Source organism: Castanea sativa, chromosome 10 (genome assembly GCF_040712315.1).
Source record: "Castanea sativa cultivar Marrone di Chiusa Pesio chromosome 10, ASM4071231v1".
Classification (NCBI taxonomy): Eukaryota; Viridiplantae; Streptophyta; class Magnoliopsida; order Fagales; family Fagaceae; genus Castanea; species Castanea sativa.
In genome coordinates this window covers 22019381-22038539 of record NC_134022.1, presented here as the reverse complement: position 1 = coordinate 22038539, position 19159 = coordinate 22019381, and the positions used below count along the sequence as shown (strand labels likewise).

Here is a 19159-nt window from a genome sequence, read left to right as displayed (position 1 = left end):
CATTCATAAGCTAGCTTATGTGATCAATCTTGACCCTCTTTATTTGTTATTGCTTTGTGTTTGGACACTAAATTTGTTATGACTTTATTTTTTAAAAACTTTTTATGAAAAAAGAAAAAAGCAATTTATCTTTTGACAGTTTTTATAATTTTTATGAAAGTGGTATTAAATTTTTTCTTAAATAGCTTACTAACAAATACTCCAAGAGCATCCGTTAATCACTCTTAAATGAAACTTTAGTCAACGTCATGACTTTTGAATGTGATACCCGTCGAGATTATACAATCAATGAAACAAATCCCTTTTCATGCTTTATGATACTAATCTAATGCAAGCAATTGCAATACAAAAATAATAGTTCAGCAAGAGCATAAAACTTGAATCAGCAAAACATCTTATTTCCTTTTCATTGAATAATTAATCATTGAACACTACTGTAAATCATTACATCAATGCTTTCATGGCAAAATGGCACTAATTTCATACAGAGTATGTTCTCCCTAATCGATATAATAGATAAGGAAAATTGTTACAATCAAAGCTAATTAACACCCCCAACCCCCTATAAAAAATTTTAAATAAAAAATAGAAAATAGAAAAAACAAAACATGTAAGCAGGAAAAAAGAGAATATGCTCGAGTAACCAATTTGGAGGCATATGCTTCCCAAGTATGGCAGCTGAGAAAAATGAGATTGACCTTTCAACTTATGGTAACTATGCCCAGAGGAGTGCATCGATGCCAATTTGCAAATTTGAAACTGGGCTGTCACCAAAATCCTGATCTATTGCTTGGTTGTCTCCCAATGAATCCACATATGGCTCCAACAGATCGGAAGATCTTTCTGATGGAATCCCATAACCTTTGAGAATACTAGAGGAAGCAGCACTAGCTGTTTCCCTTTCCAAAACAGCAACGTAATTGTCTTCAAATTCAAAAACTAGATACTTGTCCTTGCATGCTGCTTAAAGGCAGAGACAACCATAAGAAATTATAGTAGGAAAAAATGGACATGAAACAAATGAGGGGTGTTGCTGCTTACAATCAACAAGATGTGCTAGGTGACGGATGTTTTTTATTCGAGTTCCATTGAATTTCAAAACCTGCAATTTTTTGTCTTAGTATACGTATGCACGAACTGACATTGCATGTCAAAGTTGTAAGTGGAAATAGGTAACTTACTTGCTGATTGCTCATATCCTCATATCCAATGTTCACTTCATTTGCCAAGACCTATCAATGTAGACAAAGGTAAGCAAAACTGTACTAAACACCAGATCCACAACTTAAATTCCCTAGAAGAATATCAATTCAATACAATGCAATTGGATATAATTCTTCCCAGGTCAAACGAAGAAATAGCCAGGATACAGAACCAATGCCTGTCCCTTAAACCAATAAAAGAAGCAAAGCAAAAAGAAGCATTAAGTTCTACTTTTACAATGTTGTATATAATTCAACATTATTTCAACAATCCTGCCTATATTTGGAGAAGAAAGCATGCAGCTAACCTGTGATAAGACCACAATCTGCTCCCCTTTGAACTTTGCCAAGGAATAATGTGCCTTTGCCAGCAATTTCAACTAACCGCAAGAAAGAACAACTAATTAAACTTCAAACCAATATTATGCGACTCTGGTCATAAAATATTAGTTGACAGTATAATTGTGGTTAGAAGTGTCCTTTACAAACAACTTACCCCTATAGAGTCTTCACACTCCTCACTGTCAATAAATAAATCCAGAAAAAAGCATTAGTTTTTAGAATTAATGGTCTTCCAAAAATAAAACATGTAGTAATGAAAAGGGAAAATGCATCTACAAATAGATTTTTGTGATGCCAGGAATGAAATCTAACATACTCTATCAGTGGTTCCGAGAGTGGGGTAAACACAAAACCAGCAATTATTAGATAAGAAGGCTGACCTCCATCAATATGATAGGGAACCTATGTAAGGACATAAGAAACCCAAATTAATTAGCATCACAACATGAAACTTACAAAAGTGACATAAATTTACTCCATCATTACATACATATAAACTTTCTGATGCATACCAAATGAACTCGTGGATTCAAAGCCACTTGAACTTTCATGAAGTTTCCTGCTCTAATAATACCAAGTTCTGCCACATCACCAGCGAATCTGAACAAGAGAATCATTATTCACAATGGCAAATATTATTAGGATGGCCTGAAAATGTCACAGCACTAAAATATGGATATGGAGAAAAAACTGCAGGAAAGAATCATTATGAATGTCATGGGCACGAAGAGACTGAAAAAAGGACAAGTACTAGGCTGAGTATAATTCCTCAGTAGAGATTTAGTGCCCTTTACTTTTGACTAATGAGGTAGCGAAATGCAATGCGCTCATTTGTTCTGAACGGCACTGTTCCTTCACATCCTACACGAACATCATCAAAGCTTACAATCACGTCCCCCTGGAAAAGAGAAAAGTACAACTGAAGTTCCCAACATATGAAGACTCAACATTGTTTGGTACAGTACAGACAGGAGGCCAAATCAGAAAAACTTATATTAAATTAATTTTTTCTTCTTATTGGTAGGCGAGTTGGTTTTGTCGGGTAGATAAAATTATGAACAATTACGAGAATGTTTGATAAAACAAACATATCTAAAAACAAGGATATTGCAGGAAAGATGCCCATGAATAAGAGGGAAATATGAGATGGATTACAAAATTCTAGTGTAAGGTGGACCAGACTAAATTAAAATGCCTCTTTATGATTGTGTTTTGAAATTAGAGCTAGCTTAGGAGCCTCTTTCATGTAACATTGTTTTCCCATTGACTTCTCTCCTAACAGCTTTTGATTTCACATATTACCCCTTTCCCTGTAACAGCTTTCGGACTGTCCAGAAAAATAAGATCAATATGATCAAAGATCCAATAAGCTGTATATGTTAAGAAGCACTAATGAACCAACGGTCCCTTTGAAGTGACTGCTTTAGAATGTAGAAGTGCAACTAAAGTGCAGCTAGTTCTGGAAGCTGCATATGACAAGCTTACCTCCTTTAAGACACTATGTGCATCAGAAGTAGGTTCAATTCTCCGTACCAGTACACCCTGCAAAAGCCAGATATCAAGAGGAAACGTGTGAGAAAACTAAACTAATTAGTAGATATAGAGCTACCAAGTTCACATGAGGCTAAAACTAAGAATTAGTATTGTGTTTGTGTCAGATACATATCATGTGAAAAAAGTAGTTAATTTAATAATCAAACCAAACCTGAAAATTAAATACTAGACAAGGCAATTTATGCATTACATGATCTATACACTTTTTTAGAAGTAAATAACATTACATGATACATACACAACCAAAACAACTATATATGAACACCTCAACTCTACTCTTTCATGTCAACAAAATTGCATAGAAAATCCCGTTCATCACCTTGGCCATTTGAAATTCTTTGACACAAGTTCCTAATTAAATTGGACCAAGCCCACACATAAAAACCCATAAGATAAATAAGACTTACCTATTCATAAAATTAAACTCAATGCCCAAAATCAACAATCACAAGTTGCAAAAATACCCTTCACCAGAGAAAAACCAAATAAAATATAAGATAAAAATATTAATGACCTAATTAAATTAACTATCATGAAAACTTATTCTTGGACCAAAAATAGTTCTTGTTTGGCTTTGCCTTAAGCTTCCAAGGAGGATATTTCTTCTCTAGCCATGCAATGTTTTGTGCCATCACTACCCCATCAAAAGGAAAGACTTTTAGTAGTAGGTATTAACTTTTCAGAACACAAACCTACAAAAGTTTGATGTAAAACATTACAAAAACCATAAATAATGCAGACAACTTAAAAAGCATACTGAAAGTCTAGCATACTCATAGCAGATGACATATCTACGGAATGTGTACAGATCTTTATATTACTCTTAATAGATTTAAAAGAAACTCCTCTAAACTAGGTAAAGACATACCTCATTAGATTGTACTTTTAAGCATGCACGTAGGGCTGGATTCTCCAACTTTTGCAACAAGACGCCAAGACAAGGGAAACCTGGAAATTAAATTTTAAACTTTTTTGGAACATTTTCATGTATTACTTCTTTGAGTCACAAGAATCACACTGACATTTGACTAAATGTATGTCTACAACAAGAATACTTATGAAGAAACAGCTTTACCATAATATGGCATAGACAAGAAACATCAACTTAATTATTTAAGAGGGGGGGGGGGGGGGTGGAGGAAACAGAACACAAGGGCCAATTATAAAGTGTAGATGCTAAAACAGATTAGGAAGGAACAATTCTTGTTTAAGGATAAAGTATAAAATTACAATTCATATATTGCTCTTACAACAATCCGATTGTCACTAGAGTTGAGAATAATTGGAATAATTGCTTTGAGAGCTGTAAAATAAATTTACATCCCTAAAGTGATATGAGAGAAGTCTACACTTTCGCTTTCTAGATGCTGTTGCACTGTTAATCTTTGTTAAAATATACATATGCAAGTGAAGAAGAGATTCTCACCAGTGTATTTCCCATTCCTTTCATAGTCATTCAGAAAATGAGACACAACCGTAGTTGGAATCACATATCCAATATTCTCAGCCTCTTCAGATCTGTAAACCTAAAGGAAGTGTCTTGTAAAAACACAATAGACCAGAAAAATAAGCATCTGGATATAAGAACAAGTGGTCTTTGCATAGACATGAGCAAAAGATATTAAGAATTATAAGTCAACAAAACTAAGAAAATGACTTGGCATGACAAGCATGTTGCATTCTGTAGGTAGCAAGTGGAAGGAACATTACAATTAGAGATACGTATCCAAGGAATTTAAGCCAAACTAAACAATGAGATATTAACTTTGAAAATGTGCCAGCAAATTTACCTGAAAAGCCACCCCAATGCACTCCCCCTGATCATTGAATGCAGGACCACCACTATTACCTAAAATCTAGCAAGTATAAGCAGTTGCTATCACAATGATATGGAATAATGTTTAGAATACCAAAAAGAGAAATGATATTCAGACAAAAAGAGAAGGGGGGAGAGGGAGTTGTAAAAATTGAGCTATTGAAAATACATCAATTGGAATGTTTCAACATGAAAGGATTACAGTTATAAATCTAAGTCTTCTACCAACCAGGATTTATTGCCGCATCAATTTGAATTCCCAACAAATCAGATGATCCATGTGCATAGGATGTGACCTGATAATATAAAAATAGTAAGAAACTTGACATATAAACTACGTTCCAAGACAACATGACACTGGCATAATTGATTGCATTAAAAGTGACTAGAAATTAAACCTCTATACGTGATACTACTCCCTTTGTCACTGATATTGTGTCTCCTCCAAGGGGATATCCTACAACAGTTACTGCTTCCTGCTCAGAAAGCGGCACAAAGAGCAGTTTAAAATAATTTCCTAGAAGAAACATTTACAGCAAGTAGAAAGAAAATTTCCAAACTATGAATTAAAAATCTCCACAAAAAAAAAAATTACATCTTGCTGCAAATTTTCACATTTTGATAATTTAAGCAAGTTAAATAACTTCGCATAGGTGGTACAGAACCATGGCTCTAAGCAACTGTCAAATAAGAAATATGGAACTGTATTTAATCCCAGAATATTTTATGTCAATTTTAAATTTGGTGGTCAGATATAGCTTCTAAAATCACAGAACGGATGTAACCTATCTATAAGTTCAGAGGGTCATGAAGTAGATGCTAAACATTGGTTTTCAAAAAAAATTGTGATGTAATAAAGTTAACAGTTGTTTGGTTATACTATGGGAAATCATCCTTTCAATTAAGGTGAAAAACTCAACCCAATGCCTGTTGATTGATGAAAACTTCTTAACTGTGCAAATATTAATTCCTTGGCCACCTAGATTCATCAAGGTTATTACCACACTGATGGCTTTTGAAATCTTTGACTAAGGCATTGCAAAATCACGGAGTGACCGAAATAGACAAATAAAGAATAAGAAGTACATATGGTAGCATTCCTCCAATAAAAAGGGGTAATTTGGACCTGAAGACGTGGCAAATGCCCAAAATTGAGTGGCTCTGCTCCTTCCCAAAATTCCTTACTTTCTACTGAAAGCAGAGCAATGTCACAATCAACGCCCCTTGCTAAAACCTGTACATAAAATCATTATGCATCAAGATGAGCAACTGAACAACTGAGGAAGCACTCAGTAAATTTCCAACAGTTACACAATTGAAAATATATTTTTATTTCGTTTGCCAATGTAACAAGTAAATCACTTAAAGTTACATAAGTTCAAGCACATTTAAGTCCCTCAAAAATCACTAATAAAAAACATAGAGCAAGCAACTTAGGAGTACAATACCCTCTTACCAAAGTACAATAAACACCATACCATCTTAAACAGAAAAACTCAACTCAAGCAACCCAGAAGCACTTAGCTTGAAATTTGTGAATGAAAAAGATTGGCAAGATTGAGTCAAGCACTAGAACCACAAGTTTGATCTTGAATATGCCAGTCAAAGCACAACCATCTAAAAAAGGTTAATGGCTCTATATTGCCTAAAATATTTGCCAAAAGATCAGCTATAGAAAAATACTCATTGTGTTATTAAAGACAATGTTCATTCAAGAACATTCTAGCCAATGTAAATCATTGCTTACTTCAGCATTTGTCTTTCACCTATTCTTTTGACAATAAGCATCAATTTCAATGATTGTGTTTGACTTTAGTGCCCTTTGCTTTGACCCAACCACAGTTATTTTAAGAACCAAAATCCTTTTGATGAAATTGAAGGAGAGTGACCCATGTAACAAGCCACCAACACTCACATCCCTGGAATCCATTCCGCTTCCAGGGAGTCCATTTATGCTCACTGTTGTACCAGACATAATACACCAATACACAATGTTTAAAGATGCTAGAAAACACAAAGATAATTTCTGAAGGAGCAATACCTTAGCAACATATTTTGTATCATCTCCCCTTCTCTTCACTTTTACCTAAAATCATTGAAGAAATAGATAATGACATCATCGAATTCAGGAAACTTATACCAGAGCTTACATGGTAAATTAATCGAAATATTAAAATAAAATAAATATATGAAAATTGACACCATGTACTAGAAGTTTAAGATTAACAATGGAACTTGCTGATCTCTCGGCTAGTTGGTGAACTTAAGTATTTCAAGTTCCAAGGATCTAGCTCACAGTGAGGAAATTGGGGCTCTAGGCAAGGTGCTGCATGTTTAGAATTGAATCTTCTCTACCTATTTCTAATGATAACAGGCAATAGCAGCTCCATATGCAAGGCACTGCATCCATTGTTTTATTATGAATTTTTTAAAGTTCAGACTAGTGATTTTTTAATAAGTAAAATTAATTCATTAAAAAACGCATTACAGGGGCACAATCCATGTACACGGGATTCATTAATTAACAAAGACAATTACCAAGATCTAGCATCTCATGTAGATTGAAAAAGGAAAACTTCCCTGCAGCATTCATACTCGAATAGAACTTGGTATATTTGGCAATTCAAATATATGGTCTAATAAGAAACCATTTTAATTAGTTGCTGTGGAAAGAAAGTTTCAGATCCAAGATTGAGAGTTCACACTGTTCAAATCACAGCATTTCTCTTACTCCAAATACTCTAAAATGAAAGTTAAGGCTAGTGATTTGTGTACAACTGGTTTCAGGGCTATCGTAAGGTCCAGTTTTGACATCTTAGTACAATACCTGTGTATCATGTTCAACACAATGTGCATTTGTCAGAAGTTTCCCATCCCCGATCATAAAAGCACTGCATAAAAGATAGAAAAGTAATATTGTTTAAAAAAAAAAAACTTATATGACTTAATGAAACACGAGTTAATGATGGGCACAACGAATGAGCCACAAGACTAAAATCTAAAAGCTGAAAGCAACCACCTTCAACTCATTAAAAGTTTTTAAAAGATAATTCCACATTTTTTCTGGAACAATTAACAGCAACATATTTTAAAACTTGCCTTCCAGTACTTGTATACTGTCTTTGTTTTTGCCAAGGAAGGGAGTAATCTGGGGCAGTATGGGTGCAGTAAACCTATGCAAATGACATAGAACAAATAAATAGAAAATAAATATAACACAATTATGGGCAGATACTTCAAATGCTGAGATATATATATATATATATATATATATATATATATATATACATATATTATTGGGTAAGTTACATATGCACCCAGTTGGTCTTGAACCCACAACCTCACCTTCCACCTAGCAGTTGCAAGGGAAGGTCGTGCCAGTTGAGCTAAAGCTCATTGGAAAAACTTACAACTCATGATTAATGAATTTACACAAATAATAAATTATGTCTACACAAAAAGGAATTCGGACATCCATTAATTGCTCCTCTGACAAGATATAACAGTGAGTGATGTAGGACAATCAGAACAAACCGAAACAACAATAAAATAAAAGATATGACCTAAGAGTCAACACTTAGGCCTTGCTTGGAGTCAGCACCAAGCGGGAAAACCACTAAGAGTCAGCACCTAGTGTGGACTTGGAGTCAGCACCAAACCAAAGAAAGACCAAACGGCCATTTTTTTTCATTCATCAAAATATCAACTAACTCCTCAAAGAGTACAATAGGTTGCTTATAAAGGATTACTAAACCCTAGTTCTAATTGGCTAGGAAACCCTAATTGCCTTATTACGAAAATAACCTTGCTTCCAAATTAAAATATTAATAGCCTATTAAACTACTAGGACCTAAAACATAAGAAATACAATTAACTTGCAATAATAAATAATACTAAATAAAAATCTTCTTGCGTCTCCCGCATCATTTTCCTCTGGTTGGAGAAAACTCGACCTCGAGTTTTAAAGCATTAAAGGATTAAGATGCTGATAAGTAACACTTGCTTCAAGTCTGGAATCACCTTAGGGAGCACGGAGAAAAGAAAAACCTTGAATTGCACCACATCAAACTCATTTGGAATAACAAAATCAATGTGTGGAATTAGTATAATCTCGTTTTGAACCTTATGAACCATAGGAAGCACTGTGGTTTTAACCTCTTTGATTTCACCAAGATGTAGATCTTCAGGGACTGTGGAAGGTTGATCAGTAGCACGTTCAACAACTTCAACTTTCACATCATGTGCACCCTCAAGCTGGTTGGGTAGTTTTTGAGTGGGTGTCATTATTAGTTCTAGCTGGGCATTAATCCTAGTGATTATTTGCTCCCCCAATGTCCATGAAATAGGTGAAACATTCTAATTTGTCTTTCTTACAATAGCAAAAAGTGAACTAAGAAGTTCCAAGGAAATGTCTTCACTCTCATTTATGACCAGACTCATAATTGTTTCCATGGCTGAAAGTACAACAGGTGGATGATTGGACCTAATCATCTTCAAGAAACTTTGAAACATCTTAACAACCAATGCATCACACTCAAGATCCAACATCACCAAGCATAACTTGACCTTTGCAATGGTATCAAGAATTGAAGTCACCTTCTTATAAGAGCGAGTAGACACGTGAGACATATTTTCAAATGCTGCCACAATCAACTGAAATATTTCCTTCATTTGCTCATCCTTATATGGGGCATCTGGTGCTATTATTCTTGTAACCTCAATAATGCAAGATAAAACTGAAACCTTCACATCCATTTCAATATGTCGCAAAAGTTTATTAGTGATTAGTGCCTTCATTGAGGGTAAAAGAGCATCTCGTATTGATTTGGATGGTTCTTGCTCCACATATGCTAACAAATTTTCAACTTTATCAAGAAGAGGGAGGAGATCATCAATGGAGGAAGGAGGGTTAAGGAGTGTATTCCCATCCGCCTTAATCTCCTTCTCAAATTCTCTATCAAAGGCAGTCATTTTTAGCCCAGACTTGGAGTCACAAAACACCGATATGGAAAATTTCTAAGAAGTTGAAGAACACTTGAAGTGCATGGGTTGCTGTGATTATCTTGGAATAGGCTTCTAGGACTACGCTCATATAGTTGCTGGGATTGAGCTGGTTGACAGGTTTGGATTTCGTGGGCTGGGTCTTGTACTTTTTTTAAAAAGAAAACTAATGTTGCAAAAGGTGGGCTGGGGGCTTGTTAAAAAAAATGGGTTGAGTCTTCTTTTTTTTTAAAAAAAAAAAAGGGCTGGTAACTGGTTTGGTTAAAAGCTGTCTCTTTTTCTTTTTTCTTTTTTCTTTTTTTTTTTTTTTTTTTGTGGCAATTGGGCTGGTAAAGCTTGGGCTTTCAATTTTTTTATTATTATTTTTAAATGGAAAGTTGCGTTGGTATTTTTATGGGCTGAAACAAGTGTGTATTGAGAGTGAAACCAGAGGCTGCGAGGAAGAAAGAACTTAGATGGGACTATCGGGTTACCTCTGATATGGGGTCGATGGACTAGCTATTTGTTGCGACAGTGGCGGTCTTGTGATGGCTGTTGGCGGCGGCTCTGGGACAACAGGGTGAGATCGACATTAACGAATTCTTGCCGTACTGATCTTGTGGAGTGGGTTGGCAACGCAATACTCTGAGACAGCACGATGGAGCGGCGTTGCACTAAGACAGAAGAGGAACTCTAAGTGGCCTGGTAATAGGTTGGCGCTTTAATCGTTTATTGGGATGGCAGCGTTGGCTTTCCAATGGGTGGTGGCGTGCGAAGAAACCTTTTGAAAGAACCTGACCAGGTCGGGCTGTGGGGTTTGTTGGGTGTTGGGTCAAAGGGCTTGGATTGATGAGTAAACTTCTGGTGGCTTGATACGTGTGGGTATTGACAGATGGTTTTTTTTTTATGTTGGTTTGGCAGAGATGTGGCGAAGGGATTTATGAAGGTGGTATGGTGGCTGGATTTCCAGTGGTGGAAAAAATACGGTGAAAGTTTTTTTTTTTTTTATCCAGTTCTGGATTGATTGCGATAATGTTTCAAACAGATCGGTGTTTGCTCTGATACAAAAACTGATGCAGGACAACCAGAACAAAACTGAAACAACAATAAAATAAAGGATATGACTTAGGAGTCAACACCTAGGCCTTGCTTGGAGTCGGTACCAAGCAGAAAAACCACTAAGAATCAGCACCTAGGATGGAACTGGAGTTAGCACCAGACCAAAGAAAGACCAAACGGTCATTTTTTTTCGTTCATCAAAATATCGACTAACTCCTCAAAGAGTACAATAGGTTGCTTATAAAGGATTACAAAGCCCTAGTTCTAATTGGCTAGGAAACCCTAATTGCCTTATTACGAAAATAACCTTGCTTCCAAATTAAAATATTAATAGCCTAATAAACTACTAGGACCTAAAACATAAAAAATACAATTGACTTGTAAATATAAATAATACTAAATAAAAATCTTCTTGCGTCTCCCGCATTAGTGAGCCTCCACCCCACCGCAACAACATACAAAGAGTTAATAATATATCTTGAACAATTTAAAGCAGGAGCAAATTCTCTTAGAAATAGCTCAGGAACATTCTTCAGTCATACTTGGAACATCATATAGCTGTTTTGACTAGAATGAGTGATGGGCTCTGCACTATTTTTTTTTTTTTTTATAAGTAACTGTGCACTATTGGGACTCCCTGTAGCCAAAGAAGTGATGATAGCTTGATTGATTATCCCCAATATTTAATAAGCAATTTTTCTATAAGAATGTAGAATATAAGTGTTAAAAGTATAGAGCCCGGTGCATTTATCAAAAGCCATGAGACACCGGATCAGGTTATTACGGTACTGGATATAGGCCAAATACCAAACTGCCAAATCCGCATGAGCTTTGCATTAAGCGTACACAATATGAGCAATGAAATTACCACAATTAACATGAACTACTCCAAACATAAATATGTGAAGGTACTTTTCATGGAAAACTGGAAAAGTTCAAGAAAACAATTATTGAAAACTTTTACCTTCACAACAGCATTAAGAAAAGCTGCCTCTTGAAGATTCCCAGGTTGAACCTGAAACCAATGCAATCAACTTGTATGATAAAATAGTGGAAAGACAAGATCAAGAATAAACTTGTTCAGTTTGATTCGTAGAGGTTATAAAGTACACAAGAAAAAATACAAATAGAACTAGTGAATTTACAAAGCTTCTAATATATTATATAAGTAGAATCAATACTTGTAGAAGCTGCAAACTAATAGATCCTGAGAACCAAGTTATCTTGGTAAAGGCTCTTCACAAGGAAAGGGATGCTTATAACACTAATTTCCTAAAACTAGAAAATGCAAGGATGACATATCATACACAAACAATATGTCAGGTCATTAAGACAACCTTCTCCTGGAACACTTTGTAGGAATCCTAGAGCCAAAAAATATAACAATCTGCAGTCAAAATCAAGGGCTAGAGATTGTACCTGCTGCTCCTTCATATCAAACAAAAATTCCTTATTGTCTTTTCTTTGCGTGCCAAATGATTTAAAAGCTGATGATTGAAAACGTCCCACATTCCCTTTACCACTATTTCCATCAGCATATGAACAAGGCCTTTCATCGCTTGATCTTCTCGGTGTCTTCTTTTGGGGAACAGCTTCTTTCTGCGTATAGAAAACCAAGATTCTAAAATTTAAAACACAAAGATGACTTTGAACTAACATTTGAATATATAGATCACAACATAAACGACACTAGCACAAAGGTTCACCAATTCTTCACTCCCTCATTTTCTCTTTACACTCTCTTGCAATAGGCAAGGAGATACAAAGGTCTTCAAGCTTAAAATTTTGGTTCAACCATATATTCTAAACACTTGAACCATATTTAAGGTTAAATTCTCTCTCAATGTTATCTTTCTAATGTTCACAATCTCCAGTGCTTTCTTTCTTTCTTTTCTTCTGAACAACAGTTATGAATGCCTTGAATGTGCTTTTTAATGGGGTAGCATCTTTAACTTATATATAGCTATGTCATTTTAAAAGAAAATACAGTTAACTAACAAGTATTTCAGTATTAATCTAAGGAGAAACTAGGATAGTTGCCTTATCAATCTTGATAGGATCTTGCCCATTTTCTCCTATAAAGGTGAAATTTTTTAACAATTAAGGATCTCCATTCTTCAATAGGATAGAGGTTCTTGTATCAGAGATAAAACAATAACAACAACAACAACAAAACCTTAGCCCCCAACATTTTGAGGTCAACCATGACTTTTCAACTGCCAGTCACATTATATCCTATTCATAATCATAGTCTCTTATCACTTGTTTAATTTACATCTCATTTTTTTTACTACTTCTATTAATATTATTCAAATAATAATTTTAACATATTTTGTACTAAAAATATTGAACTATTTTTGCTCATGTACGCACTTCCACCCACCATTCAAATTCAAATTACTTAAAAAAAATGTCATGTCATTTGACCTCTAGTAATTTGACTTGAATTTCGAGATAGTAATGCTAGGAACCCAACATTTTTCAAAAATGTTAACATGACCTGTCACAATCTGACATCACTTTTTTTTTTATGGGTTTTACTAGCGTTATGCCATTACGGCATCCATTAGTAACCATTTAAAGAAACTTTTTATAGGAAAATGAAGAAGTGACTAATTTTTTTTTGACAGATTTTTAAATTTCCCATAAAAAGTTTCCAAAATGGATGATTAATATATGTCCTCAGACCCTTTTTTATATAAGTACACAGACATCACTTTTATTATGCATGATCAATCATAACAAGCAATGTCAGAGTCATAAAAAACAGTTGTGAAAAATGTACCCCTAGTCTTATTGATATATAAATTGCCTCTCTTTATTTTATTTTTATAGATAAATATGAACAGCTCCAATCTTCAAGTAGTCTCATCAAAATATACAATGTCATATATTCTTTCTACATACCATACACATTGACACCATAAATAAACCAACACAAAATCTGAAAACAACAAAATAATAAATAAACACTTATATTACTTCAATAATGTCATTCTACATGGTAGGCCTAAGTGCAGAGAAAACAGAGTCAGTGACATGAATGTATTGGGGAGAAAGAGAGAGAGAGAGTGAGTTAGGGTTTTACTTCTCTGCGGTGGGAGCGGGAGCCATTATTGGGATTCGAAGAAGTGCGGCTGTGGCTGTGATTGGAAGAGATGGAACCAATGGATGTGCGCGACGTGGAGAAGCGGTGTTGGGAGGCGGCAAGATAGTAACGGGATTTAACGGTGGAGCTCAGCGCAGAGAAGCAGCAGCTCGCAACTGTAACGGCCATTTTGTTAACTGAAAAATAAATGAAGCTCGGAGGCCGGAGCTCCTAAACTAAAAACACTGAAAACAAAACAAAGACTCTGAGTGAGTGTGAAGCTTTTAAAACTACTTTCAATTTTTCCTTATCCTCTAGTTGGTACTTGGTAGGTACTGGAAGTGGATTAGGTCACTGCTTTTTGACCATTTGGGCTAAATAATAAGCCCATTTGCAATAAACAGGTAGGAGTGGGCTTAGCCGAAGCCCACTTTAAAATCATACGGACCTTATCCCACCCCGCGGCATTTACATTACATTGACTAACGATTGGGACGTAGGCTTTATTGTTGTTGTAGTACTAAGTAGACAAATAGAGTTCCTAGAAATCGAGCAAGAGCCCTCCTTGTGCAATGGGCTAAAACTACAAGTGTCATTCGAGCTATGAAGCTTCTCGATGGAACGGACATTCTGTTAATTTCATCTGTATCAAAGAAAATAAAAGTGTTGTTGTAAGATTGAATGGTGTGTATTGAGTAGAAAACAAAGTTTAAAAGGAGGGAGAGAACTATCTTTTGTTGCAGCCCATAAACCCAACCGGGCTCCTAGTGGTATATATTAATTGGGCCTGAAGTGAGTCCTGTTTAAGTAAGTGCCAAGCCCTGTTTGAATCCTATGCATATAATTAACTTTTTGCTTCCGACTACCAAAAAAAAAAAGAAGTTTGTTTTCCTTCTAATTGCCTATTGCCTCACCAAAGAATGAAGGCAGCCAGAGAAGAAAATAGAAATTTGGGTTCAATAACAGGATTAAAACGTACAAACTTCTCACCTTAATAAATTATCCTATTGTACTTAATTACTTGTTTATGCATAATTTACAAATACGAGCGCAACTGATCATGCATAAAACTTGTAACCTCTTACATATTAACTAGTTGCCAATAGCAGCAGGGACGGTGGCATATATTGATCATGGGGGCAATGGACCCCCTAAATTTTTTTAAAATATATTAGTGTGTGTATATATATATATATTGATTTTAGTAATTTTGTTTTATAAAATTACATTTTGCCCCCTTAACAATATCATTGATTCTTTTTAAAGTAACATTATAGTTACAAACTTATCTACAATATTTTTACAAACTATTAAGGTACAAATTTTTATTGGTTCACACCTAGGCCTATCAGTTATTGGTTCGCACCTAGGCCTATCAGTTACGTCATTTTTTTACTTACCAATAATCACTCACTATATCAACAATTTACCTCTAGCATTTTTCTCATTTTAAAGGCCATTAAAAAATTTATAGATCTAAACCAAAAACATTTGTGCAACAACAAGAATCACCAATAACAAAGCTAAATAAAAATTAAGTCCAATTAACGATTTTTACTCAAACAAACAACTAGCCCTTTAAAAAGTTTTAAACAGAATAATTTTATCATTACCCAGCAGACACACACATCAACAACAACAACAACAACAACAAAAAAAAAAAAACCATCATCGGCTAAGAAGCCACTAAACTAGAGGTCAAAGTTGCCCCCCTTAACTTAAAGTCTTAGCTCTGTCCTTGAATAGCAATATAGTTTAATGGCATTGTCCAATTCTTTCAATAAGGAGAACTTGGACTTGAATCTTCCAGTCTCACTTATTATAAAAAGAAAGGAAAAACAAAATGTATAATTCTCTTCTTTTTTTTTTTTAGAGAGTTTCAGCCTATGGCGTCCGCTCTTAATAATAACTCTTTATCAACAAACCAAAATACTAATTATTTTTTGGTATAGGTGGAGATTGAACCCCAGATCTTTTATACAAGCATCAAAGATTTTACCAGTTGAGCTAATTGGAACCCATATATCATTCTTATCTTAATTTCATTGACCTTAATTATGCCACGATTCATGAAATCAATTTTACTAGCAAGTATACAAATTTATGACTTATGACATGTCTGCGCCATTATATTGGTAACCAGTAACCACACTTTCATGCATAAACTTGTCTTTTAATAACAAATAGAAAACATCTATTTCACTAACTGCAATATATATATATATATATATGATTAAGTTTCAATTTAAACTTTATTTATTTTAAAAAAAAGTATAAAAAAATATGTGGTAAATTATCATCGGTGGAGTATAAAATGAAATAGATTTTTATGCTTTAACAAATAACAATAGTTGCGCCGCTTATCAAGACTTCTACCTATCAGTCATGAGAATACGACGGGCATCTCCATTTAAAGTGAGATGGAAATAGTGTATTCCATGGTTAAAGAGTTGTATTTTTTTTATATCCAATTGTTTATATCATATCACCGACGTTATAATATTTAATTTCAATATTGAAATATATCTATTTTAAATGAATATTTTAAATTTACCATACTTAATATTAAATGTTGAAAATATATTTTAAATTAAAATGGAGACTATCATTTTCCTCAATCGATCGTACTGATATAGGTCCTGAGACATTTATGTTGAAAGGGTTCAAGTACATAAAACTTTAAGGACCATACTAGAGCTAGTGAATCATGATGTTGCCCTCTTAATTTTTTTTTTTTTTTTTTTTTTTTTTTTTTGCTGAATAAAAATCTTATTGAACAACAATAGATACAGAAGCATGGAATGCCTCAGCCAAGATAACATTAACAAAACTTGGAGGGCCAAGTCCCAGATCAAAAGAACCAAACAAAAACTGGTTAAGGGACCAATTGGCAAACACATGGGCAACCTGATTAGCCTCCCTATGAACCCAGTTAAAAGATACATGATTATAGTCACTGATTACATTCTTAACTAAGTCATCAAAATTCAAAAGTCTCCAAGGAATTAGGTTCCCACCAACTTTAATGGCATCTATACAAACTTTACAGTCACTCTCTATAACACAATTACAAAAAGAGAAGTGATGAAGCAGAATCTCGTCGGTTGCTTTGGGGTTCGTCCAGATGGTGCCGGTTGTACTCTGACGAACCTATGGAAGCAAGAACTTATTCGAATGGTCACCGGTGTGGTGCCTGCCACAACGCCTCCGATGCCCAAGTCAGTGTGAAAGAAGGTAGCAATCAAAATATCAAGAATAACTTAGTATATGTTGTGATGCTGTGTGTACCTTGTATTGGTGTTGTGAGGGCTTTATATATCCTTGTGGACTATAGCCGTTGGGGTGTTAATGTCTCCCCTGATAACGTCTCTGGCGGAGTAATGGGTTTTAATGCGTTTCCACCGGTTCGTCCAGCTGGTCCTATAACGGTCCGGGACATTATTGACAGCATTGAATGGCCTTAATGTTCTCGTCAATGACACGGATGATCGGTCAGGTTCGTCTGTGGAGGCGGGCTCGTCTGTGTTCAACTTCGTCAGTCCCATCAGCTGCCCCCCGGGTTCCATGGTCGTCAGTGAGTTTCCTAACGGCCGTGGGAGACGAAAAGTTTTTCCTCTCTTTTTTTTTTTTTTCCGACCTTTGGGATTTCGTGCCGCATTGAATGCGTAGTGGCGGCGTTACGTGGGTCGTGGCCACGTGGCATGATGTGGTTGGAGAAGGCCTATGTCCTCATGACCCTTGGGTTTCCCGCCGATTTTCGGTTTTTCTTCCTTTTGGTTCTTAAACTCCTCTTCTCCTACTTTACCTTTCATTTTCTTCCAAATTTCAGTTTATCCCTTTGAGCATCTTCTTCATCTATTTCTTCATTTTTCTCTAAGTTGGTGCGTGTTTGGTTGCTGGGCTTCTTGCTTCTCTTCCTTGAGGTATGCTTTCTCTTCTTCTTTCTTTTTTCCTTTTCTCTTTGCAAATATCTGATTTCTTTTCGGTTTTTGCTTCTTGGTTTTCTCTGTGTTTTTGTTTGTTTCTTTTTTGTGGGAATTTTAGCACTTTCCTGTTTGCCTGTACTTTGCCTGGGAGTCCATGGTCAGTAATTTAGAGGTTAGAGAAGCTTGTCCTTCGATTTCCTTTCTCTTTGCTCGCTTAGGGGGGTCCTTAGGTGTTTTTCCCAATTTGGGGGGTTTTGTTTTTGAGGGTAGTAGCTTAGGCGTTGTTTTAGGCGACTTGTTCCCATTGCTCCGAAAGTCAGTCGATTGGTTCGAAGGTTTGGTGAGGGAGCCACAGTCGATGTTTGAGGTTAGGTCTAATGACCTCGAGACTGGGTTGTCGTCTAGTGGCGACCCTATGGAGGGGGACACAGCCGTGTCGACCTTTAAAGAGGTTAGGGCTTTTCATGCCCTCGTGGAGGCGTGTGGGTTAGATTCTGACGTCGTGGGTAGGTTTAGGGATAGGTTCCAGTTTCCAAAACGGGTTCGCGTTCGTCGGCCTACTGACGAGGAGAGGGCTTGTCAGTTTTTCCCAGGTGAAGTGTGCTTCTATGAGACCGCTTTTACTTGTGGACTTAGGCTTCCCGTCCATCCGTTTGTGATGGAGCTCTTAGCCTATTTGGGGATCGCTCCTGGGCAGCTTATGCCCAATTCATGGAGAATAGTGGTCAACTGTATGGAAATATGGTTGGCTGCTAACAGGGACATGATCAAGGTAAACGAACTTGTCTATTTATATCGTTTAAAAGAGTCCAAAGAGTACGGGTATTATGGGCTAGTACCTTGGGAGAGAAGAACCAGGATCGTCAAGGGCTTACCCTCGCCCTTCAAGTACTGGAAGTCCAGATTTGTGTTTGTGTCTGGGGACGATTTTGAGACCCCCTCTAGCCAAGACTGGGGTGAGATCCCCAGGTTGCTTCGTCGGTGGGGAACCCCGACCTTAGGTGCGTCAGTCTCCTTTCTCGTTTTTTTTTTTTTTTTGGACCCGATGTTACCGTCACTAACTTCTTTCGTTCCTGTGCAGTTAAAAGGAGGCCAAAGCTGAAAAGCAGGTACAAGGAGCGTGTTGAGACGACCATTGTGTATTCCTAGACCATCGAAAACTGGGACGACTTAGTAGATCCACGGACACTTG

The 19159-nt window shown here is 35.9% G+C and overlaps 1 protein-coding gene across 2 annotated transcripts; it reads right to left on the bottom strand.

Moving 5' to 3' along the window:
- Window positions 1-382: 382 nt before the first annotated feature.
- LOC142613719 (protease Do-like 2, chloroplastic) lies at window positions 383-14328 on the bottom strand. Of its 2 annotated transcripts, none has more exons than XM_075786188.1 (21): window positions 14042-14328; window positions 12373-12552; window positions 11918-11968; window positions 8014-8087; window positions 7742-7805; window positions 6956-7000; window positions 6041-6148; window positions 5313-5390; window positions 5144-5210; window positions 4889-4947; window positions 4525-4624; window positions 3967-4046; window positions 3030-3086; window positions 2339-2442; window positions 2057-2144; window positions 1861-1946; window positions 1699-1723; window positions 1511-1582; window positions 1182-1232; window positions 1042-1102; window positions 383-963 (listed from the first exon to the last, which is right to left on the bottom strand). In XM_075786188.1, the coding sequence occupies exons 1-21, from the start codon at window positions 14228-14230 to the stop codon at window positions 716-718; spliced, it is 1887 nt and encodes a 628-aa protein (XP_075642303.1). In that variant the 5' UTR covers window positions 14231-14328; the 3' UTR covers window positions 383-715. The 2 variants fall into 2 exon arrangements, with proteins under 2 accessions (XP_075642303.1, XP_075642304.1); XM_075786189.1 differs by having other exon boundaries at window positions 383-960.
- Between the last annotated feature and the right edge of the window lie 4831 nt (window positions 14329-19159).